This window comes from Pocillopora verrucosa, chromosome 13 (genome assembly GCF_036669915.1).
Source record: "Pocillopora verrucosa isolate sample1 chromosome 13, ASM3666991v2, whole genome shotgun sequence".
In the NCBI taxonomy this organism is placed as follows: domain Eukaryota; kingdom Metazoa; phylum Cnidaria; class Anthozoa; order Scleractinia; family Pocilloporidae; genus Pocillopora; species Pocillopora verrucosa.
This window is the reverse complement of record NC_089324.1, coordinates 12261347-12286753: the sequence shown is the minus strand read 5'-3', so window position 1 is coordinate 12286753 and position 25407 is coordinate 12261347. Positions and strand designations below refer to the sequence as shown.

The following is a 25407-nucleotide window of genomic DNA, read 5'->3' as shown; positions in this document are numbered from 1 at the left end:
GCGATCAGTTTATACAGGAGAGTCATTTTGGTACGAGAGGGACTGTAAAGTACTGCATGAAACGCGTCCTACAACACTCGTAACATCACGATGGCTCTCAAATTGAGGAAGCAGTAGTGTAAAACTATAGTCTGAAAGAGGATGGATTTAAGAATAAGAACGAAATTTGAAGATATGAACCCATTCCTGAGGCCACGTCCACTATCAAATGCCCTTCCCCCAATCCGCCTCCGCAATCAAAATAGCCGTGACAAGCGAATTTATATTTAGACTGGATCGACTACTCAAGTAACGCTTGCGCAGTAACCACAACGTAAACCAAGATGGCCGACCCTTTCCCCTAATATGATGAGGGACGTGATCACGTTCCTTCCTGGCTAGGATTTACTTAGATTCAACTGAAACCCAAGCTAAGGATGGCTACAGTCTGGGGGAACGAGGACGTAGCCTGCTACTTCACCACGAAGCATTCGTGGCGCGGAAAGTAAGTTAACACTTTTGCTCATTAGATCGATCGCCGCTGGCATGGAGGCTTGCTTATCGCGCGTTTCAACATTTCATATCCAGTTTTCTGACTCTTTTGCAAACCTATGTTCTCGTTATCACTTGCAGATACAAGAGGATCTTCTCCATTGGAACGAAAGGAATTACAACGTACAATCCGTCTAACCTCGAGGTCACAAATCAGGTATCCTCAAACCCCCATCTCCTTACCCCTGTTTGTAACAGTGTACCTCTTTTTCCGCAATGAGGTCATTTTGTTCCGGAGAAGCACTACAACGCAAATGGTAGAGAGTTAATTTTTTTTCAGCGTTAAGTCTCATAGACTGTCTCAAGATCTTTTCAGTTTCATTTACTACAAAAGTTAATAATCGCGGCGTCATCAAAATGTGAAATAGAAAGTCACTTTATTTTTTACAATGTTACTAATAAATCGGCTGATCATTTAAAAAATCGCGTTATTTTCCTATATTAATTATTCCATTGCACAGAAGAAAATTTTCAAAGATCAAAACTTTTTAATCAGTTTTGTTTTATGGCAATCAGTATTAGCAAATACGACGTACATGTAGAGTAAACTTCAGTCTTTGTATCCAGTATACAGTAGTTCTCATACATTATCACATCTTACAACAATGCCTCTTACAGCTTATAGAAAGTGAAACTGTTCTATTATTTCAATTTCAATTTCAAGTAACTCCATCCCAACATGATATGACCCAAGTTAATCTGGTGCAGCTTGATCAGGTCTTGGTGCAATTCACATGTAACGTAAGCCCTTTCAATTCCAGCAGTGATCACTGGGTAGTTTCTCTTTACAATAATGATACATTTTCTGGCAGAATGATGACGAGAAGTAAGAAAAACAATCAGGGAAAACTGTTAGTAAAAGTGGTGTGATCACTTGCCTCCCTTTATTGTGCCTCAGGTCTGATTCCCAGCCTGGTGTCAATGTGGGTAGAGGTTGTTGTTGGTTCTCATCCTTGTTCTAAGAGTTTTTGACTGGGTCCTTCAATTTTCCTCCATCCACAAAAATCAACCTTTCAAATTCCAATTCAACCAGTAACAGTGGACAAGAGGAGCTACCTCATGGAATGTTCACTGTGAAATCTCATCTCAATAACTTCAGTTTCTTTTAATCAGAAACTTACCCTTCTTTATTCATGTGCGCAATATGAGTCCTTCTTTTGACCAGCTACCTGTTTTTTTTTCAGTGGGCATACAATGACTTCTGTAGAATTGCACCAAGTGCAAAGGCTCCTAGTGAGCTGATCATAACTATGAAGAAAAGTAAGTTGCAGAGAAATGAACATGCTAAGTGTATTATCCTGTGTAGAGTAAAAATTTTGCGGGTTATTAAATTTCAGGGAAAAAGAGTTCAAACTCTGCTAAAATTTCTACATGCAAGTCAAGCACTGATTTGTGTGGTATTCAGCTTCACTTGAATTTTCTCAAAAGTGCATGTTTGACTCATTTCATTATGAAAGTGGAAATGAATGTTTTTGGTTTATGTTCATGTTAAGTTCAGTCTTTAGACACGTTTACAAGAAGTACTGCACGTTTACATTGCCAAAATTTCAGCAATTTTAAATGTAACACTCTTTTCTACTACTGAAAAGGTCAATCTATAAAGTGTAGGTGTTATTTTGAGATGAGATTTACTTTGCACAGTGTAGTTAGAAGTAATAGTAAATAAAATTTTGTTCATTGTGTTTATTTTCAGCTGGTGCAAGTAAAAAGATCCAGAGTATGACATTCTCCACAGAGCACAGGGCTGATCTTTTGACAGAGGCTCTTGTAAGTTAAATGTAAAGTAGTTCACTCTGATTTGGCTGTAATACTTTCAAAGTGTAAACAATTTGTCTTATCGTAAGTAAATTTGAAATTGTCTGAATCATTTTTACAGAGATTTCGTAAAGAGTTCTCAGACTTCAAAGCAGGAAGTGAAGTGGTAAGTTTTAAGTCAAATATGTTCTAGAATCAAATTTTTCTTTTTGGAGCTGTGAGTGTCCAGAACCCTTTGTTAAGTGTTGGGTTTGGGTTGTCAAGAAGGGGGAGGGGAGGAGGGGGAGGGGAGGTAGAGTAGAAGGAAGGAGAGAGAAGGGAGGGAGGGTTACCAATGTGCAAAACAAATTGGCCATGTTATTGGGGTGACCATGTTACAGTTACATTTAATTTAAAGACAAAGGGCGGTAATTAGAAATATATGGCATTCTCACTTCCTGAACTGTTCTCTTCAGTAAACAACCAGAATGTAGATATATGTGTAGTAACTGTAAAAAATTATTAAAACTTAGACTGCTAGCTTATCCTTTCAAATTGTCTCGTATTCCTTTTATAAGAAACAGAGAGAAGTTAGGCTGTATGAAAAACCACTTGAGTGTTTTAGAGAGCTCCCAGGTTGTAAATAATTTTCTGAAAATTATGTGAAGTTATGTTGTGTGCAAGATTGTTTTAATTCATTTGTAATTTCAGCGTTTCAATGGATACAAGTATCATTGGAGTGACACAAGGCTGCCAATAGTGTTAGAGGTAAAAGAAACACATTAGTTAATACTTGACTTCAACCTCTTGCAGCTACACATTTTCTTTTAAATTAGTCATGAGAATTAGGTGCTAGATCAAGATAACATCTGCTAGATAGGTTTAAGTATTCTCATTACCTGTTAATTGGATAATGTATGGAGATTAGAGGGAGAAGTTACATGTTAATCAGTTCTGGGATTTAAACTGTTAACCCTTTCACTCCCATAAGTGACCAAGACAAAATTTCTCCTTACAATATCAATACAATATCAAGCAGGTAGGTGATGAGAATAGAGAAGAATATCAATTATGGGATTATTGGCTGATCCAATACCAAATTCTCTGAGCTAACATCATAAGAATTGTATGGCAGACAGTAAGGAGAATTACTAATTAGATCTTGGGAGTGAAAGGGTTAAACATGATTTATTGACATAATGTTGCTTCCTCTTACTACCTGTAGGTTACGCCTTGTTCTTTGGACCAAATTGATCCTACAACAAGAGAAAAGCTGTGTTCATATGATTACAAGGATTTGGAAGGTGTTGTGCAGGTCAGTGTAATGTAAAACAAACTTTTCGTTGATATAATGTACATGTACCACTCCTGTACTTCAGTAGGGGTTTATGCTCAATTTAACCCTTTAACACCCAGATCAAATTTGTAATTCTCCTTACTGTCAACCACACAGTTCTTATAATGTTATTTCTGAGAATTTAGTATTGGATCAACTAATTATCCCCAAATTGATATATTTCTTTGTTCTCACCACTTGTCTGCTTGATACTGTATTGATACTGTAAGGAGAAATTCTGTTTTGGTCACTCATGGGTGTTAAAGGGTTAAGGATTTAGGTGCCAGGAAAAAAAACACAAAAAACAAAAGCAAACAAAAAATAAATTTTCTGTTCACAATCATTTATGCTTTCCTCAATGTAAGATTTAACCCAAAGCACTATCAATTAAAATGTAATAGCTTGCCAGATGAACACCCAACACAGGCCACCAAATTACTGAATTTTACAGAAAATTTTCTGGACAAATCTTCTGGCCAAATTTTGTCTTCCTCCCTCAGCAACCAAAAAGTTTTGGGTTGCAGCTTGAAGCACATTCAGACTGAGGCGTAGAATATGTCAAATTTGTTCACTAAAGATCCCTTCTTTTATTTTTCTCTAGGTGTCAGACTATCCTGGTGGAATTGCCATTGTTTATGGTGGTTTCAGTAGACTTGTAAGTTGCATAGTATCTTAATAGTGACAATAATAGATTTTGCAGATTTTTATTGCTATGAGAATCTCTCCTGTAGTCTATTCTACAAGTTCAGTGGACAAGAAAGCTTTTCTCCATCTTTTTGATATTTTTGTTATTTTTCAGCATCTCTTTGCACTGGAACAGAGAGAAGAGTTAATGAAGAAAATGTCAGAATATGCAATGGCACATGTTGGAGTTGCAATCAAGTGCGTAGAGTTGATTTACATGTTATTGGTAGCAAATTGGAAATTATGATTAATTATAACTAATCTTTGATGTCTCCCAAGAGTTGACAGAATTTAAACACCAAAGACAACCCTTTGTATTTTCCTGTAACAATCATGAATTCTTCCTGCTACTGTTTTTCACTATGCACCACACTGTATTTTTCCAATGGATTGAATCTTGTTTAACAATTATTTCAGTATATGAATAAGTTTCTTTTAACACAAGTTGAAACTCTTTTACTGAAAGTAGGAGAAACCATAGCAGTAACATACTTGTCTATCTTTGTCCTTTCTACAGACAAAAAAGTAAGCCCATAACATTTGAGCAGTTTCAAAGCCACAAATTTGGAAAATTCAGGTAAGTTGAATGTTACATTTTTAGTTAAGTTTATTACCACTTGCAAATGTTTGATTGAAAGTTTCACACACACCCTGCAAAGTGATGTGGAAATCCAAACTTTTTTCCACCCACTTTTCAGGCATTTTGATGAGATAGTATAATTACATTATGTACTAGTAAGATTATATCAGCACAGTGTTTTTACAAGATATTGGGATAGTGTGGGAGAAGTATTGGCACAATACTTCATAACATGTTGGACTTCTATACAATGCAGTTCTAAAGTTTATGTTTGACCCCCAGTCTGGGTTATTGTGTTGTGTTCTTGGGAAAGACACTTATTAACCTTCTCAGTATTGGGGAATAACCTTGGGAAGGACTGGTATCTCATCCAGGTAAAAGGTAAAGTCTGTACTCAACCTATTGGCGCACCCAGTCACAGTTTATCCCCATTTCAATGTAGCATGAAGTGAGTTTTACTACTCCCTCCTGGATGGAATGCTATTCCATGACAAGATTACCCCCCAGCATTTCATCAGGCTTCCCTGACAATTCACCAGTACCCATTTATACTCCTGGGTTGAGAGAGGCATGGTGAGAGTCAATTATTTTTCCCAAGAACACAGCACATTGACCTGACCAGGTCTTGTACCCAGACCTCTTGACCAGGAGCCCAGTGCACTGAGTGGCAGGCTAGTGCATCTTCCAGAGGTGAGAGGTAAGACTCCTTCATGCCATGGAAACCTCAAAAAGCTGTGGCTGCATGGCCTACTTGGCCTGAATTAAGACTTTACCATTGTCACTTTTAATACATATTTTTTCCACAGTGAAGATGAGCACATCACATCCATAGCTGAGTTCAAAGTTCAGAAAATTTCACCCAGACATCATGTAAGTTTTCAATGATAATGACCAAAAATTAAACCTTTGAATGACATTATGTGACTTGTCCACATTTAAATTAATTAATTGTGTTAACTCTCTAACAATTTCAATTATGCTGAGTTCTTTTCTTTTGTTTACAAAATGACTTCAGGTACAATTTTACTAAGTTTGAACAATTGTGGTGACCATTTCATTTGATAGATGATTTTTATGGTTAAGATTTAATTTATTCATAGTTTTTTTTTTATCAATTCTTTACACCCTAATATCAGTATCCACATTCTCCATACTCTTCTCTATACATTTCCTTTGGTACTGACAAGGAGAATTGTTTAACCCTTTAACTCCCATGAGTGACCAAGACAGAATTTCTCCTTACTATATCCACACAATATCAACCAGATAAGTGATGAGAATAAAGAAAAATATCAATTGGGGTATAATTAGTTGATCCAAGACTAAATTCTCTGAACTAACATTGAAAGAATTGTATGGTTGACAGTAAGGAGAATTAGAAATTTGAACTGGGAGTTAAAGGGTTAACAATCAAAATTTTCTGCATGTAAGTTGGTGATCATTTCCCTTATGCAACATGATCTCAATTAATGATTCAGCAGTGTAACTGTAAGGAGAAATTAAATGCTGGTCACTCAGGGTATAATGGGTTAACCAAATCAATTTAATTTTTTGACAATGATATTAAAGGTAATATATGATGTGACTTTTTTTTAAAGGATCCTGTTGTTCGCACATTGTGTCTATCAGAGACATGCATGATAGAAAGAGACCCTGCAACATACATTATTGTGAGCTGTCATCCCCTCTCTGATGTAAGTTTTAAATGTGAAGTTTCTTGTCCCTTCTGTGATCTGGGCACAAATTCTCCCAACTGTTGAGCATATATTTTGTTGTTTGCCAGTAGGAGAATTTGGTTTTATATCCAGCCAGTATCCTTTGTTCACATTATTTCTCTATTCCCAATATGTAGCTGATCGTGGTTGTTTTGAAGGGTGGATAATGCTACTCACAGGATAAATCTCTATCTAGTGGATAGAGCAGTACATTTTCTTAACTTTTAACTCCCAGAAGTGATGAAAATGTAAATTCTCCCTATAATATCCATACATTATCCAACAAAAAGGTGACGAGAATACTCAAATTTATCAGTTAGAAGTTGTTACCTATATCTAATACCAAATTCTCCTAACTGATTCACAAGGAAAAGTGTAGCATTTAGAGGGAAGAATGAGCAGTCAGATCTTGGGAGTTAAAGGGTTAACACTTATCAGCTGGATGGCAATTTATCTGTAGGATAGCATTATCCACCTTTTGAACAACTGGACACTGCTCAACATCATATGAAGATGGTTTGGAAGATCTACAAGTGATGTACATGTATAATTGTCAATTTTTCTTTTATTTTCAGGTATTTGCCATCATCCGTTCAAATGATAATCCTCAAATGTTCACCATAGAGTTTGTGCGTGGAGCAACAAAGAGGTTCATGTCAACTGAAAGGTAACCAGTCAAGAATATGTACAGTTGTACATGTATGTAACTCTTTACTTCTAAGATCTTAACACTCCTTATCATTATTATTGGAAACTAGAATGAAAGAATTTGAACTTGTTAAATTTTCTTGCAGGGACTCACTGTTGGCCAGTCTGCTTGATGGAGTTCGTGCCAGCGGCAACAGGGATGTCTGTGTCAAAATGAAACCTACCATTAGAGGTTTGCCACCATTCATAACATACATGTATAACTTGTACCTAAATTGTTCTCATGTGTAATGGTCCACTTGTGTGTTTTGGTGTGTAAATGTCTTTATGGTGGTGTGTAAATGCATGCATGTGTGTAATCAAACAAAAACATTAGCTTCAGAAGGTGTCTGCAATTCCTACTGACTACAGATGCAAAACATGCATTCTGCACATCAGCACATGCAAATACTTGTAACAAAAAGTGTACACAAGAGAGGATAAATTGTGTGCACATTTATATGACACAGATTCAATCTTTTGGAACTCTTGAATTTTGCACTGAGATAAAGTGCACATGGAAGGAAGACTTCCAACACTCCAAATTCCAATTTGATCTGGAAGCAGAAGACAAGAAGAGCCATCTAGAGGAAGTCCATCGTTAAATTCCATTCATTTATTTTTTACTCATTTCTTTATTCTAAATTAATAATAAATACATGAAAATTTGTAGAATATTTATTATGAACTCTTCTGTTGTTCTTCTGTTGTGCAGGTTTTAGATTTGCACCAGTCATTTCAACCGTGGATGAGGAAGTTGAAAGTCAACATCTCAGATTTCTTGCAGTTCCTCCAGGTACATGCTGTCTTGTTTGCGAGCAAAAAAGTTATCCAAAACTGACTCAATATCATTCAATACCACTGATTTTAGATCAACTGCTGCCTAGAAAGTAAAAAAATAGCCTTGGTACAAAACAAGCACTTATGAATTTAATTGGAGCTAACTATTAATTTTATCCCTAAATAATTATTTTATGACTTGTACATATGGAATCATGTAAGGCTGCCCAACAGGAAAGCCATCACTTTTTCCATGTACTGTTCAGTGTATTTTCCTGTGAATGTAACCTGACTTCCTCTCCTGACAAAATGTCTTTTTAATTTTTACTGATATTTTATCATGATAATCTTTTGTTAGCAAAATCTGTAATTAGTTTCAACTTCCCTCTTTTCTTCCATACAGCCACATTTGCAGAAGCAGTAGAAAGATTTAACAGCAATATTCCTTACAATGGATTGCTCCATGCAGTCACACAAGATGTAAGTACAGTGGGTCACTCAGTGTCACCTTTTGTCTCAGTCTCCTGTTTTGTGACCAACTCCTTTTTTTTTCCTAGTCTTAGACTTACAATATTATTGTTCGTATTCTCTGCAGGGGCTGTTTGCTGAAAACAAGGAAAAGCTCATAACAGGAGCAATCACTGCTCTTTTAGCAATGGAAGGTGAGACACCCTCCCATATGATGTGTATATTGTATTAAAAAAATTTTTTTCAATGAATACTTATTATTTACTTAATCAAAATATAAAAAATTCCACTCAGTCCTTTCACCATTACATACCTTCTAAAGGTTACACTGTTTCAATGAACATGTTTTTACTAGGTGATCAGAACACCATCTCTGTAGAAGATTTAGAAGGACAGTTTCAAGCCATTCGCAGACTTGTTGCTTCAAAAGCAGGATTTGAAGCCTTCACAACTCTACCCAAGTAAGATTATCTTATCAACTTGTTTTGATATATTTTGGAACTTCTGAAACATATGTATTTTCTGAGAAATGAAGGGGCTAAAGAACCCTCACATGTACCGCAGCATTACATGCACTTGATGCAAGTGCAAATCCCAAGCACTGCGCACCTGCAATGTACTAACTTACATGTCACTACATGCGCATAAGTGTGAGAAAAATGCTTGCATGTTAGTATAAAATGGATGCAAAAAAACATGAAATCAATCAACTCGAGCATTAAATTGCATGCACTGAGACAAAAGTGGGTGTAACATGACACAGAGATTGGATTCAAAATTCTTTGTACTGTACAAAGCTGAGTTGTTTGACTTTCTGTGCAGAAGTAGGGAAGAAACAATGATTTCAAACTGCATCAATTATGCTCCTATTTAAAATTTAGGATCAACTTTGTATGATTTTAAAGACAATGCATGTAGTAACTGCTATTCATGCACAGATAAATTCCAGTTATTATGATGATTGTACTTTATGGCATTTAATGTGTTACAGGTTCAGAGACAAGCTTGGAGTGAAGGTTGTAAAAGCTCTGAAAAGGAATGATGATGGAGTCACACATGCTGCTATTGATATGCTCTGTGCTTTGATGCAGGTAAGAGCAGATTAAGTTGTTATTTCCTACTGGCTGGGTTAAAAAAATAAGAGGAAAATGTCTGGGTCATGTGAATTTTTTGCAGGAAAATGTTTTTGTTCCATCTGCAATAACTATATAATTCTTTGAATTTATATTTTTCAGCCCATGCACGACAATTATGACCTCAGACAGGAACAGATGAATAAGTCTTCACTTGTGTCATCCAGGAAATTCCTTGGCACATTGTTAGATATCTTCACTACACATGTAGTAAGTGCCATGAACTTTTCATCAGCCTCTACATGGGAATGCTATGAATTTCTGCCAATTGCCAGTTGGTCAAGCTGCTACTATGTCCAACCTCTATCCCTTATTTCCCCTTCTACAGTTCTCTTTCAAGTTTCTTTGGGGTAGACTCTCTTTCATTGGCCATCAGGAGTCCATTGCAGGGTGACTCTGGGCATTTCTGATGGCAGCATTCGGAGCACATGCCCTCTCATCCGTCAGACTCTGCATGAACTTTTATCACTAAGCTGTGATTTAACATTGAATTCTGTCCACGATAAACAGTTGCTCTTCAAATTTCAGTGCATTAAAAACCTTCCCCCAATGTATTTGTCTTGACAAAGCCTCCATATTGTCAGAAATGGTAACATTCTGACTCTTATTGTGTTATTTCTTTTTCAGAATAGAAGCACAGGGGCTCTTGTTGTTAGTTCACTTCTGGACTTCCTAACATTTGCATTGTGTCCACCATACAGGTACATCTAACATTTTTCAATCAGTTGCTACAAGCAGTATTTCTGCCCATAATCACATAACCATTACATTTTTCTCAAATATGATTGATGCCTCAGTTGGTTTTTTTCCCCTAATAATTCTGTAAAGTTGTAATTGGACAGTTAGCTGTAATTGAACACCTGTAATCAGACAATTAAAGCAGCCAATCAGACAGTGGCCACCTAGCTAAATCCACTAATCACAAAATTTATTACAATAATCATGGCAACAGCCACTTCCCTACAAAACTGGGAAATTTTTAAAATGGTGAAATTATTAATTTTACTCTAGGCAATGTTTTGGATATTAATGAATACTGAAAGCCCTTTCTCAAAGGAATGTTATTGTTTGTTTTCAGATATTGTTAGTAGTGGTTTTGATTAATTGGCAGCAGGACTTAATGTTGTCCAATTCAGTCTGTACTCATACTCTTTATTAACAAATCCGACTCCTGCTTCACAGTTTTCACATTTTGTAATCACTGGTACAGTGTATGATTTCAGAGCAAATTGAACTCCTCTCAGTCCTATTACCATTACTACTGTAGTCATTTAAGGACTCTTGTCTTGATTAATTCCCAACTATTTTTACTTGTCCTTTTTAGCGAAACCACGGAAGGAACACAGTTTGACACTTTGCTGGAAATGGTTGCAGACCTTGGGCGAAATATTTTTAGGCTTTTTCAGGTATATTCATGCAGAGTGTAATTCATTCAATATTGGGGGAGATTATCACAATGATAATCTTGTCTCATGGCTAAAATAGAGAGTTTTGGACTGTGGTATACACATACATGTACCTCACAAATTTTGATCAGTGAACAATGATGGTGCTATCTCAGACCAACCAAATGCTCTTAACACTATTTCAATCCTTTAGCATCCATCCATGGCAATTGTCAAAGGAGCTGGCATGGTTATGAAAGCTGTCATCGAGGTTAGTGTTAAAACTTTTGAGTATAAGATTGATTTGAAGATTCTGTTCCTCTAAATGTAGCCTTGCTCACATTTTACATCTGAAAAGAACTTTGTTTTACAAATTTGTTGTTTAAGATGGAAACATGTAGAAAATATCACCCAGTCTGTGACTGTAAGAACTTATTGGCAAGTAAATTATTACAGTATGATTTAAATGGAGTTAATTGTTCAGAAAGTTATTAAGAAGGATGGGGTAAGACTGTCCCCTTCAACTATTTAAGTTTAAAGTTTTTGTAACATGTCTGCTACAGGAAGGAGATTCAGAGATTGCAGCGAAAATGCAGGATCTTGCTTTGGCGGAGGGAGCCCTTCCTAGGCATCTTCACACAGCCATGTACACACAAAGTACAGACAGTAGGCTACTCACAAACAGGTGAGATATGCAAAGAAAAATGTGATTTATTTGTCTCAAGAGTTTGACAATGATGAAACCTGGGTCCTCTGCAAAAAAATCTGACTTCTAACTTTCCATTCCCATGGTGAGATGCTCTTCTACTGAGCTAGCTTAAGAGAACTCCTTGTTGAGCCTGGCCATGTTAGTACATACACCACAGGTTTATATGTGACAAGTATCCCACAAATAGTTAAGATTGGCAATTTGGCAGTTTATGGCCTACAATAGTGCACCAATGAATTTTCTGTAGCACTGCGACAGTGCTTCAGAGGGAAAAATTGGAAGGTCTGATGCTTAGATCCTTTGAAGGAACTCAGAATAAGACTAAGTATAAAGTTAATTATCACTGTGTTTGAATTTTAGAAACAACTTATGCTCAATGTTACCTTTGTTGCAAACAGTGCAAACCTGTAATATTTGACAGGGCAATCTTGCGCATGATTCTTCTGTTGAAACTGCAGGGATATCAGAACAGGTGTTTTCGTGCTGGAATTCTTTAACCAATAGATATACTAGCCCCGTGCTCCTGTAACATTTGCACATACATTTGCCTGTTCATGCTGTTTGTGTTTAAAATAAAATTTCACTTTCAAAAATTCTTGATAATAAAATTTTGTTGAATCATTTGAAAGTTCTTAGAAAACTAAACTACCACATGTTGTTTCCAAAATATTGTGTTAAATTTGACAAAAAAACTATTTCTATCAAAACAAACTTACTATAACTTAATTTGAAGATGTATGTAAGTGTATATCACATATAACAGATATAACATTGTTTAAATAAAATTACTTGTCATAAATATATGTTTGTCCTTCTAAAGACACTCACCTTGTATGCCTTCAGAAGTAAGTTGGGTAGGAAGTACTTGTATAATTATCTACTGTGCATGTGATATGGATTTTGCTTTGCAGTTTTTGCAAGTGAAAGTTTGTAGTTTGCAGTTTTGTTTTTCATTTGGTAATCTTAGAATTGGATCTTTCCTTTACTGTGCATTTTGAAATTTAAACCAGTATAGTTATAATGCATGAAAAACGCAGTTTTAGATCAAATGTACTGTTTATGTCTTATGAGTCTTAAGCTCAATGATTAGCATTCATTAACCTATAAGGAGAATTTTTTCTCCTAGAAAAGAAGTTAGTTCAGTGTAGGTAACTCCCCAACATATAATATACTTTTACTCTTGGGAAGAGAATGAGATTGTGAGAGTGATTTACATGTATCTTGTCCAAGAAAGTAACTCAGCTGTCATTATCAGAAACTGCACCCAGTTCTCTAAACATGACTCAGAGGCAGAGGCATCTCATGCAAAAAATTAACTCAATGATAACAATGATGCTATATAATTTTTATCCAGCACCAATGTTATTGTTAAGTTGATTTTTATTTTGTTGAGAATTTCCTCCTGTTGAAGTGGCTTGAAAAAAAAAATGTAGTTTCAACTCCTTTTTCTAATCCCATGACCCCATAGATTGAAATTATTTTTAAACTAGTTATAGTTCTCACTAGAGCTGCCCCCGCCCTACAGTACCATTTTCTTTTTTTTTTTTTTGAGTTGGGCTTGTTGTTTACAGTTGTGTAGTTATGACCATTTGCGGGAAAAACGTTGATACCTTGCGGCCGTGCAAGCGATCAAATCGAGATTCTTTTTGGTTACGATCAACCGAAAACACCTACATTCTCTCTTCTCCAGTCTTCCTCTATACTAGGACAAATCTCGTGTCAAAGACGCCGATCCTAAAAGTCCTCGCGCGCGTGTCTTTTTACTGGCAACCCATGACCATTTGCGGGAAAAACGTTGATACCTTGCGGCCGTGCAAGCGATCAAATCGAGATTTTTTCTGGTTATGATCTACCGAAAATACCCACATTCCCTCTTCTCCAGTCTTCCTCTATATTACGCAGGGAGTCCTAAGGTGCCTCCTCGGGTTTTTGGCCCTCTGGGGCCAAAAACCCTGCGGGGGCAAATAATAAAACAGGAATGCCGTAAGGAACTGCGCTCAAGCAATTCAATTAGATTAGTGGTCCCGACCGAAAACAGCACTTTCCAAGATAAGGCGGCGAAGCTATTTAACAATTTACCGGAATCTACTAGAAACTGTAAAGATTATAGAACCTTTTTAAGAATTTCAAGGAATTTTTTATGTAATAGAGTACAGAGCGATTAGTTAGTTTTACTTTAATTTCTATTCTGTTAATCCTACTTCTACTTTTAATTGCATATTGCATAATTTGTGAAATAACCTAATTTGATTTTTTTTTTTTTTAATTTGATTTTTTTATTTTGATTGTAATTGACGCATTTTAACAGGGAAGAGCCACCTGGTGGATCTGTTAATTAACCATTATTATTATTATTATTATTATTATTATTATTATTATTATTATTATTATTATTAGTGTCCAATTCGTCCATATGCAATGTAATATCAACCCTGAATCAGATGATAAGGTCACAAGAATAAAGTAAATAATCATAAACCGAAGAAGCTCTTGATTGTTAGACAAATTCTCCTTGTCAGCACCTTAGGAAATGTATAGAGAACAGTATGGAGAATATGCATACTGATGTTAGGGTGTAAAGATATCAAACATTACCAGTATTACTCATATTAGTTTATCCTGTGCTATGCTCTTCTTTTGATGATGTATTGGGGTTTTTTCACCTACAGGCAGCTCAGCAGACACTTGGTAACCCTGTGGGTGACTGGCCATCCCACTGCGATGGGTCTTCTGAAGAGGATCATGGTAAGAGTTTTCTTATAGTGTAAATAGTCTGGGAACAGTATCTCATTAGCCATATGGCAAAAGCTGGGACTAACCCGCAGAGCATGCGTGAAGTTTGAGGAGTGAGTGCACAGTATTTTCCTGGTGAAAATTATAGCTGGCATCATCTTTGATTTTTACAGCAGTGGAAGGCTGGGGAAAGTAATAATTTTGTACCAAGTGGCTGAGCGACGGTCTAAAGGAAGGAGAGGGGATGGGTGGGGTAATAGGAATCGTCTTTCCCCTACCCCCATCGTCCACTCCAACTATAAATCAAACATGGCTAACCGTATAAACGATCATGAACTAGTGACGCTAACTTGCCCGAACAAGACGCAGGCTTTAACAGGGTCATCTGTCCGCATGCGTAAATTATCTTTAAGTCTCGTTTCTGCCAAGATTAGTCTTAGTCCACGAGTAACTGTACACTGTATGTGAACTGTACTTCATGTACAGAGAGCCTTAGTGACGAGCTTCTAATGTGATTTTACTTATGTCCATTTCAGCCTGCGGGTCTAATGAACTACCTTGAATCAGAGGAGAAGGTTAGATTTCTTTTGTTGAATATTGTATATGTTTAGTTTTAGATATTTGTTGTGTATGTAAATCATCATTGAAGATGTTGTGGTATGAGTTCTTTTTCCACCCCTTCAACTCCAAACCCTCGTCAATATTGTTTGTAATTCCCCTCACTCTCTGCTATACAATTATTATGATATGGGTTTGAAGAATTTGGCATTGAATCAACTAATAATCCCCCAGTTTGATATGTTTTTAAATCTCATCACTTGTTTACTTGACGCTGTGCTAATAGTGTGATGAGAGATCCTGTCTTGGTCACTCAAAGAATTGAAAGGGTTAAGAGAGGGAGTGGGAATGAATGAAATTTGCAACTTAATATCGCCATCATCTTTTTAAATACAGGTCCCAGAAGTGGAGTTAGATAAACTGCATGTCAGAGACAATGTCAAACTTGCTGAGGTAAACATAAAAATGTTTTTATACCAGGACAGTATACCTATGTTTGAGATCTGACTTTGTTTGAGCTCTGATGTGAAGGCAAAAAGATGTCATTATTTTTTCATAAGTGTGCAACAAAGCAAAGAACAGCAAAGGAAAGAAAGTCTGAGACAGTCAAAATTGATGTTCTGCTACTGTGTTACTGATTTTTTTGCTGTGTGCTCAGCCATATACTACAGTAGGTTTATGTGACATTTTCGTGCGTTTGAAATTTTTTTGTTTGGAATTGCTGTTCAAGGATTCTTCCAAACCCAAGAAACATCAGTACCTTGTGCAACTGGATGTTGTGCTCACTCACTGGAGGACGAAAATGGGACTGAAATCAAAAGAAGTAAGGTTTAAATTCCGATTTCTTATGGAACTTTCCTAAGTACTAACAGTTACTGTTGTCTGGTTAGATCCTTGTGATTAAATATAAAGAGCTTAGGTGAAAGAGTGAAGGGGAATGGTTATAAAAGCCTGTTAAAAGGCTCCTTTCTGGGTTTCACCTTACGGCACAGCCTCCTATTACAACATTAGGAGCCACCCATGGTAAAAGTTATCAAAACCCCTGCAATGAAGTGGGTGCTTGATGGCAGCAGAAGGGTGGAGTGGCTGACAAAATTGCCTATAACAAGAGTGGTGGAGATGTACTCCACTGCACTGCAAGGGAAGGAGATGGTAGCCAGAGATGTATCAGCATCTGTAACCGCAACAATTTTTGCAGTCATCCACAATTTACCAAGGCCATCCTAGCGTGTGTAGCTAGCGGCAAGGCAACAGAAGGAATGTGTACTTAAAGACCTACTAAATTCTTGTTTCCACCTATTTGCCAATTTTCGTCAAGAACCTAACAACTGCCACCTGCACAGGCCAAGGCCATCTTTATTCTCACCTCTTTTCTCTACATCTCAGTCTTCATAACTGAATACAGCAATGTGGAACTTGTGCTGTTCTTATGACATAGTTCTACTCTACAAGCTTGAGTAATATTTACATAACATTTCTCTGTAGACAAACCAGAAACCTGTCATTTTAAGGAAAAGAAGGCAAAGAATCAAGAGTGATGCAAACTGGGAACTTTTCTATTACAAGTAAGTGAGGAGGACCTTAACACTTTAACTCCTAAGATCTCATTGGTAACTCTCCTTACTGTCTCCCATACAGTTCTTGTGATGTTAGTTTGGAGAATTTGGTATTGGATCAACTCATAATCCCCTAATTAATATATTTTTTTTTATTCTCATCACTTGCCTGCTTGATATTATATTGATATTGTTAGGAGAAATTCTGTCTTGGTCACTCATGGGAGTGAAAGGGTTGATAGGTTTTCTCTAAGTCCAACATTGACTGTGTTAAGAACAATAAGGAAAACCATGCAAACTGCTTCTAAGTAACGACACAAAGGTCGCAATAATTCAAGTCAACAGTTACATTACAGGGCGTTGTTTTTCCTTCGCATTGTGAAAACAAGCTGGAAATGAAAGATGGCTAATACTGGAAAGCTCACAAGTGGAATATTTGTTACGAAACACAGAATATGACACCTAGCACACATAAGAGTGTTTTCTTCGTTGGCTTAGAAAAGATAGATGTGATAGTGATCGTAGTCATGTAACCTTTTCAAAATACGCAAATGAGACTGTGAAAAAAGCACAGACAACACATACATTATGAACCCTGCATTTCTTTTCATAGGTTCAATCAAGATCATTCCATGCCTAATCTTATCTGGAACTACAAGGTAAGTTCTAAAAGAATTTGTAGTTGCTGCAACGGATTAGTTCGTTTTTCTGGAAGTTTGTCTGACTGAATTGTAATTGTTGTTGTTTCAAAATGTTTCTTTTAGACGAGAGAAGAGTTGAGGGAAGCCTTAGAGGCAGAGATGAGGGCATTTGCTGTGGACAAGGTGCAGCATCCATTTTTTTGTTCTTGATCATCTCTTGTATGTGTCAAATATGTTAAATCCAGATACCACAGAAATTAGAAAAGGTGAACTCTATGATGCAGTTACATAAGGAATTTTTCTAGGAGTCTTTTTTTGCACAGTGGTTGAGTATTTAATCCGTTGGGAGTGGTGGTCGAAGGATCACATGAAAGTACTTTTGTACATGCAGCTCAAATGTGAGCGGCTTACGAAGTGATCATCTTGTTTTCATGAACGGCTACCTGTAATATTTGACGGTGTATGCCTCTGATGGTTGTACCGTTGAAACTACAGGGAAATTAAAACAGGAGTTTTTCGTGCGGGAAATCTGTACGCAATAGATCAATTCGCCCCGTGCTCCTGGGACACGTTAGAATAAAACTAGAGACACCTTATACAACATCGTAAACATTACTGCATGAAAGTACTTCCCAGTAGCTTTCATTTGAATAGTCACTTGGAAACTATTAACAGGCTCAATAGCCACATGTAGAAACCACCTTGTTGGTTAGTTATGCTCTTTGCTTCTCCTTGAGCTTGGGCCATCAACGATTTCCTTTCTCCACCTCGTCCTGTTCTGGGCTAATCTTTCGAATGTAGTCGAGGTGTGGCCCCAATTCTTCATCTCAGCCTGAACGTCCCGCTGCCAAGTGTTTTTTGGGCCCTCTTTTTTCCGTTTGCCCTGGTGATTCCATTTCAAGGCTTGCCTAGTAACACCACCGCCTTGAAGTACATGATGAAAGGTCCCACCTGAAAGGAGTACCTAGTCGCTTTCACTTGAATGGTCACTCTCACTTGGATTGTGTTCACAGACTGAAGAGTTAGAGCCATCTTGTGCCGCATGATAAACATTACCAAATGAAAGAACTGCGCAGTAATTTCCAATTGATTAGTCACACACTTGGATTTCATCCGCCAACCCCACCCCCCCCGCCCCCCTCCATACAACAAATTAAACAGTGCGTCTTGAAAATACTGCTAACTAAAAATAACTTTCATCTAAATCATATTGTATCATTAAGGTCATATTTTCTAATCTCTCAATAACCCAGGATCTTGGTTCAAATCACGTCATCTCTTGGAATCACCAAGAATTTGAAGTGAGATACGAGTGTCTTAGTGAAGAGATAAAAATTGGAGACTACTACCTCAGACTGCTTCTCGAAGAAGAGGAAGGAAAAACTATGATCCACAATTCGTAAGTAACACACTGATACTTGATTAAACCCTAAAAGTACAGTTGCTCTTGACTGCCAGGAATTCTTTCTGTTTCTGTAACATGGAGTTAAAAAAGTAGTTTTTTAGGGTACCCCCGTAAGTGTTCGTGACGTTTTTCGGCTTGAAAATTCGCTGTTACCTAGTTGTACTCTTGACTGGAGACAGGTACTCTGAGGGTAAAGTGTTTTACTCAAGAATACAAAGTAATTGTCCAGCCAGAGCGCAAATGTGGAACTTTCAAACTAGATTCCGTTCCATTGACAACTAGGCTACTCGCCTGCACCTTAACATAGTGTTTATATAGTACATTGTTTGCTTTAAGCTAAAGCATGTCCTCTTGTCCTCTTTGTTGTTTTCAGGTTGGAGTTCTTCAATGATCTTTACCACAGATTTCTTCTCACTCTGAAGCCTGCCATGAAAGCCATGTGCTTACAGGTAAGTAACAATTATTCTGGTGAAAGGAACACTTCTCGCCGGTGTAATCGACTCATTTATTAGCTTTGCTTCCTTAACGTGTTTAAAAATACAAGAGGTCAAGTTACGACAGTTTTATTGGTTTTTTTTTTTTTCTGGCTGAGTCTAACTATGATCTGCGCACACGTGTGAGACGGCAGGAAAATTGAAGAAGAGCCAACGAGAAGACGATTTCGAGATTTTTAGTTGCACTATCTTATCTTTGCTACAACGTTGTGTTCCGGAACAAAATTGTAACTTATCATAAATTAATGTCTACAGTCAATTGAAATAACAATGAAAATGAACGTTACACTATTGTATGTTTGCTAATTCGATGACAAAATGTTATACTTACAATTTGTCTTCCAATCCCTTGTCCCTGCCAAATTTTGTTTCGATTCAGACTTGCTTCCGTAATTCAGTCTTTCTGATCTCCTTTTAGAAGGTTTCTAGCGTCATATCTCCAAGACGAGGCAAATATTTTTGTAACTACGCAAAACAATGCAAATTATACGCACGAAGTGCAGATTAAAGTGGTTGAGACTTAAGTAAGAGTTGTCGTCTCTTAGATAACTACAACTAGACAAAAACAATGCGCAGTAAAGCAAAAGCAGTCCAATAGTAGATTACATTGGAAGCTGAGTTGATTCTCGTTAAAAAGTTTTGTGACCATGGGTAAAACGATTTGTCCTCTTTATTCCTTTCGTCAGGCCATGACCAAGGTATACAGCAAATGCTACGATGAAATTGGTGCCTTCAATGACACGCGATACATCGTTGGAATGCTTGAGAAGGTAGTTTCATTTGCTCTCACGTTAAGGGACTATAAAACTGTTTTCTTTGTAGCATTATTGCGGTCATGTAATTTTACTTCACTTGAACGATACTGAGGTACGTCGACAAGTCTCAATGATATTTTACACTAGTGAAAGCTTTTAATTTTTTTAAAAAATATGTATTTCGAGGTGCTGACGTTGGCGAATGGTGTTTCTTTTACAGACAACAGACAGATTGGAGAGAGATCGCCTTATACTCTTTTTGAATGCACTGATCAAAAACAAGGTAATCTAAATTAAGAGAGATGAAATATTTCAATTGCTGCGAGCGTCAAATCGCTACAGTACACGTTGATAGTGGAAAAAATGATGACTCGAACTAAAATCTCAGTGCTTTTTCAAAGAATTCTCAAGCCATGAAGAGTCTTTCTTCTTTATCCAGTGTCTCTGTTACGTTGTGCGTCACTGATTTAAAACGATGTTTGTTTCTTGATGCAGAAAAATGTGAAAGAGATGATGGATGTGAATGGAATCAGAGTTCTTGTGGATCTTCTTACACTGGCCCATCTTCACACTTCAAGAGCTGTAGTGCCACTGCAGGTAATGTCACTAGAGCACTGGTCGCAAATGATGATCCTAAAATGAAGTAGCTAAGTTAGGCCGGGAACACCTCTGTTATCACTGCGTGATGTGTATCGTCCTCTTGCTAATTATAATTTTCTGTTTGTATTAAAGAGTAATCTGCTTGAGGCATCTCCCGAAATGATGCAGCGTGACAGTGAGAAAGAGTGGTACTATGGCAATAAGGAGAAAGAGAGGCTGGGGCCATTCAGCTTTAAAGAGGTAAGTTTTAAGGCTTGATTTTTGAGGTAGGTGTTACAATAACAGACAGACTGACTGACTGACTGACTGACAAATTGACAAACAGAGAGTGACCGACTGACTGACAGACTGATTGGGTAATTAAGTATTATCAACTGAGTCGATAACTTAAATGAATTGACCATCGTTCTGACGAAGGGCTAACGCTCGAAACGTCAGATAGACTACCTGTACAACTAGATGGGTGCGGATTAGCGAACAATTCGGTAAACGGATCTAAGAACATCAGACAGAGACAACAAGTAAATACCTGTTAATCAGAAGTTGTCTCCCTCTGAAACTTTTCTTCCTCAAGTGGTACGTACTAACCTGTCCCTGCTAACTCGTCAGTGTGTTTAGGAAGGAGAATGTTATGGTTTTTTTCGTTAAGACGTACGCTGAACGTACGAGCAGACAGAACCGGACGGATTTACGGTCATGACGTCATAACAAGGTCATGTTGGGCTCATGTAGCGCCCTTGCCATGTTAGAATGCTACCAATATTACTACTTTCTATTTTCCCAGATGAAGGATATGTCAGCTGAAGGAATTCTCCGTCCTGAAACAAAGTGCTGGGCTCAGGGTATGGATGGATGGAGACCACTGCAGAGTATTCCGCAGCTCAAGTGGTATCTACTGGCAACAGGCAGTGCAGTAATGAATGAAACAGATCTGGCTGTCTTGATCTTGAACATGCTGATCAAGATTTGTGAATTTTACCCCAACAGGTACAAAATGATAGTGAAATCTCTATTCAGGGAACTTCCCATCACTAGAAAAAGTGTCCCTATGAACAGAGGTGTCCCTTCTGGACATCAGTGCCTTTTACTTGATACAACCAAGATAAAGCTTACATTTTGTGAAACAATTCAAAGAGTACTCCAACATGGTGTTACGGAGTGTGTTTGTAAAGTGAAATTTCGCACTAGTGGGAGGTAAAGATGCCACATCATTCATTTGTTCATCTCTTTTTTTTTTACCAGAGATGTTGATGGTGCCATAGTGCGGCCTCTCCCAAGAGCGAAGAGAATGTTGTCAGAAGCAACATGTTTACCCCATTTAGTTCAGGTATTGTGTCTTCTACAAGGGAAAAATACTTGACAAATAGTCAAAGAAAGTCCATGTTGGTATTCGTCTGTTAACAGCCGAAATAAATTTTAACGTGTTTTGCGGGTTATTAGGAAAAATTTAAGCCGTTTGTAGCAAAACAGCGTTCCAACCATCTTTGAGGTAGAGCGAATGGACGAAGGACTAACGCTCGAAACGTTAGCTTAAAAAACTCTTTACAGTGGCCAATTTACACTATCAACTCAGTTGATGAAACCAAATTTCCTTCTGATACTCTCCACTGACGCAGCACCACAGTTTCTTGACGTAGTTACCGCCTTTATTCACCTTTGATTTTGCTAAACATTAAATTTAAACCTTTTCCTTTTAGCTATCACCAGTAAACATTCGTTCATAGAAGAGACTTACATAGAAATATCGAGGTCCACGAAGTATACGTTCCTCGGGATAACACTTTTGGATTTATGCTGGTCCATAAATTTATTTTTCTTGTTACCTTCTTTCTACAGCTTTTGTTGACCTTTGATCCTATCATTGTGGAAAAAGTGGCCATTCTTCTTCTAAATATGATGGTGGTAAGTATCCTTGGTAAGGCAGCTTTTTTGAATGGTGGCACAGTTGTTTTAATTGTTGTAGCTATGCAAGGCTCATCGCCATAACCTGAGAATTCACATCATGCAAAATTGAAAAATTGCACAGTTGGTAACGTTTGTGGATGGACTAGCGACTTTACAGTACAACTTGAAATCCTCTCGGTGGGTCACTACTCACTAGAAGTCGTAGAACTCATTCCCAGTCGTATAACTCATTCCCAGGTCCCAGCAGTGTGTGAGAAAAAACATATTCTACTTATTCCGTTTCACTCAGCCAATGGATGAAAACAGTTGGCACAACACGAGACAACAATGAATTGTTATATACTTGTTTCAATCCTTTACTTTCTGTTGCTTTAGGACAACCCCATCCTTCCACGATTGTATCTTACTGGAGTGTTCTTCTTTATAATGATGTACACTGGGTCAAATGTTCTCCCCATTGGAAGGTAATTTTTTTGTACAGCAAGCTATGGTAGAGTTTCCAAAGGAAAAACCTTCACTATATCAATATTCATTTGAAACAATCAGTTGCATTGTGGTTAACTGGCGTTAAAGACTTCTTCGGTGCAAGGGCTGTTATCCTCGAGGGGTGGCGGTTTCTTTCCATCGGGCTTTTCTAACAGCTGAGGAATTTTATCGTTACCGCAACAAAAAGCTTTCGCCGTCTAGCCTCTTTTTGAAGTGTTGCAGTTTTCGTAACTTAACAGAAGAAATGTTTCCAGAAAAATAAACAATTTAAGAGAGTAAATTGTTGCAAATGAAACGTTGGTGATTGTAGATGCATAATCGCAACACAGGAAAGTTTCTGTATCCAGGCAATGTGCTTAACTTACCATTTTTCTTTGTTGCTTCTTAGATTTTTGAAAGAAGTACACACTAAACAGGCCTTCAGATCTGAAGAGGTAAGGAGGAAAACTGAAATATGGGAAGCTTTTTAACGGGAGAAGCCATATACGTAGTTCCAATCTCGCCTTATAATTCACAGTTTTCAAGCAGTTGTTATTTTCGTGGTCCGATTCTTAGTCTCATGAGTCATTTAATTCTTCTTGTAGAGTCAACAGTCAGATTTGTTCCAGAGGAGCATAATCGGGCCCATTCTCCCAGAGGCCATGGTCTGTTATCTGGAAAATCATGGTGGGTTGCAGTTTCTTGTGACATACACTAGAATCGAATCAACCAATGCCGATTTTTAACTGGAATAACAGCTAAAGGTTTTTAGAGAAAGATCAAAAACGCCAATAATGAACAGAGCTTAATTGGATTGCGTTTTGTAAAAGCAAAGTAATCCTAAAGGCATTGAAATTAGGGGGAAATATGACAGAAGTCAATGATAGGTTAATGAGTAAAAAGGCGGGAAAATGTGAATAGCCAAGTCGTGGTTGGTTAAGCTTCGCATCTGATTGGTCGAGAAGACGGCTTAAGATTTGTGAACCAATCACAGAACGAAACCAGCGCCATCCCGAATTCCTACAACACTCAATCGAGAAAAATATCAGAGAAAAATAGTAAAAAAACTTCAAAAGTTTGACAACATGATAAATATTCAAGTGTTGGGAAGGATCAGGGACTTGAATTATGGTTATCCACGACTGAAACTGCGTCAGATAGATTTATAGACGCTCTATTGACATTCAGGTCCTGACAAGTTTGCTGAGATTTTCCTTGGCGAGTTCGACACACCAGAAGCTATTTGGAACAGTGAAATGAGGTAAGAAAGAACTTGGGTTTACTGTGCGATGACCTCAATCACAACTTTATTGCATTTGTTTATGTCCGGTAAGGTTTGTGTACTGTTTATGTCATCTTCAAAATTAATTGAAATAAATAACGTTTTGACCAGTGGGAGCAAAGAACCCCTGAACTTTGCCTCCCTCCCAACAAATGGCTTCGTAGCTCAGTCGTTATTAGTACTCACTCAGTATCTGTGAGTCCCTAGCGTTCAATCAGTAGGGACCTTAATCAGTCAGGACTGTAACGCCAAGGAAGACTTCGATTAAGAAATGAACTTCTGCCTTTAATTAAATAAGGATAAATCTCTTTTAGGCGGCTGATGATAGAGAAGATTGCTACTCACTTAGCGGACTTTTCACCAAGATTACAAAGCAACACTAGGGCCTTGTACCAGGTAATTTTGCATCGTTCCTTAAAAAATAATTGCTTGCAGTCTATGTCGGTTCTTTCCTTCCGTAACCTTCCTCGTTCTCTTTTGTGTGTTACTACATCGTTGGGAGATTCTTCCATACAAAACTGTTCTACGCTGTTGCATTTGATGTGAGTGTAAAATACGTAACTGCGTTTCAAACGAATACTTGAAAATTATTATTTTTTGATTAGTCGTCGAAACTTTGAAAAGTTGTATCAGAAAGCTTTATTAATATAGAAAGTGAAAAACTTTCTTAACGCTTTCAATGGATTTAGTGCGTTTTTTTGCACCAGTGGAGACTTGATTAACGGACAAGAAAAAAAAAAGATACCTGAAAAGTCAAAATCTATCCACGGAGATGATTTAATCCCAAGTATAAAACAATTTCTTGTTTGTTTGGACAAGACCTGTGGGTAGCCTACTTCTTCTTCTACTTGTTTACCTTATGTCGTTTTTATCCGCAGTATTGTCCTATCCCAGTCATATCCTATCCTCAACTGGAGAATGAACTGTTCTGTAATATCTTCTATCTGAGGCATCTGTGCGACACAGAAAAGTTTCCTGATTGGCCAATCAGAGAACCGGTAAGATACTGTACTTTTCAAACCAACTTCCAATTGGCTTTGCTTTGTAACTGGTTCAAAAGCGCTTGCGCCACCGTCTAAGCCAATGAAACGTGTAGACGGAACAGATTGTCACGTGATTGCATCTTGTTTCCGCGCTTCGCCGCTGGTCACGCTTGTTTACCTCGAGTTGTCATAACTCATACTATCGCTCAGTTTTTATATCATTTTCTGTTTTATTCTCTCTGGATCTAACTTCAATTTTTAAATGATACTTGTACCCAACGTAAGATT

At 37.5% G+C, this 25407-nt stretch overlaps 1 protein-coding gene across 1 annotated transcript in view; it reads left to right on the top strand.

The window, feature by feature from the left end:
- Window positions 1-313: 313 nt before the first annotated feature.
- LOC131792580 (dnaJ homolog subfamily C member 13-like) overlaps window positions 314-25407 on the top strand; it is a 42488-nt gene continuing 17394 nt past the window's right edge. Inside the window, exons 1-46 of the mRNA XM_066160148.1 lie at window positions 314-484; window positions 613-688; window positions 1716-1791; window positions 2225-2298; window positions 2408-2452; window positions 2977-3033; window positions 3491-3580; window positions 4203-4256; window positions 4401-4483; window positions 4803-4862; window positions 5672-5735; window positions 6464-6559; window positions 7156-7247; window positions 7375-7460; window positions 7983-8063; window positions 8451-8527; window positions 8643-8709; window positions 8871-8976; window positions 9507-9606; window positions 9751-9858; window positions 10276-10349; window positions 10973-11054; window positions 11248-11304; window positions 11597-11718; window positions 14412-14487; window positions 15012-15050; window positions 15430-15486; window positions 15764-15856; window positions 16519-16598; window positions 17203-17248; window positions 17354-17413; window positions 18484-18629; window positions 19009-19084; window positions 19816-19899; window positions 20105-20167; window positions 20380-20481; window positions 20617-20724; window positions 21269-21471; window positions 21727-21811; window positions 22321-22386; window positions 22765-22853; window positions 23264-23309; window positions 23460-23541; window positions 24043-24115; window positions 24451-24532; window positions 25015-25134. Coding sequence (XP_066016245.1) covers window positions 417-484; window positions 613-688; window positions 1716-1791; window positions 2225-2298; window positions 2408-2452; window positions 2977-3033; window positions 3491-3580; window positions 4203-4256; window positions 4401-4483; window positions 4803-4862; window positions 5672-5735; window positions 6464-6559; window positions 7156-7247; window positions 7375-7460; window positions 7983-8063; window positions 8451-8527; window positions 8643-8709; window positions 8871-8976; window positions 9507-9606; window positions 9751-9858; window positions 10276-10349; window positions 10973-11054; window positions 11248-11304; window positions 11597-11718; window positions 14412-14487; window positions 15012-15050; window positions 15430-15486; window positions 15764-15856; window positions 16519-16598; window positions 17203-17248; window positions 17354-17413; window positions 18484-18629; window positions 19009-19084; window positions 19816-19899; window positions 20105-20167; window positions 20380-20481; window positions 20617-20724; window positions 21269-21471; window positions 21727-21811; window positions 22321-22386; window positions 22765-22853; window positions 23264-23309; window positions 23460-23541; window positions 24043-24115; window positions 24451-24532; window positions 25015-25134 — 3771 coding nt within the window. The 5' untranslated portion in view covers window positions 314-416. The remainder of the gene's footprint in view (window positions 485-612; window positions 689-1715; window positions 1792-2224; window positions 2299-2407; window positions 2453-2976; window positions 3034-3490; window positions 3581-4202; window positions 4257-4400; window positions 4484-4802; window positions 4863-5671; window positions 5736-6463; window positions 6560-7155; window positions 7248-7374; window positions 7461-7982; window positions 8064-8450; window positions 8528-8642; window positions 8710-8870; window positions 8977-9506; window positions 9607-9750; window positions 9859-10275; window positions 10350-10972; window positions 11055-11247; window positions 11305-11596; window positions 11719-14411; window positions 14488-15011; window positions 15051-15429; window positions 15487-15763; window positions 15857-16518; window positions 16599-17202; window positions 17249-17353; window positions 17414-18483; window positions 18630-19008; window positions 19085-19815; window positions 19900-20104; window positions 20168-20379; window positions 20482-20616; window positions 20725-21268; window positions 21472-21726; window positions 21812-22320; window positions 22387-22764; window positions 22854-23263; window positions 23310-23459; window positions 23542-24042; window positions 24116-24450; window positions 24533-25014; window positions 25135-25407) is intronic.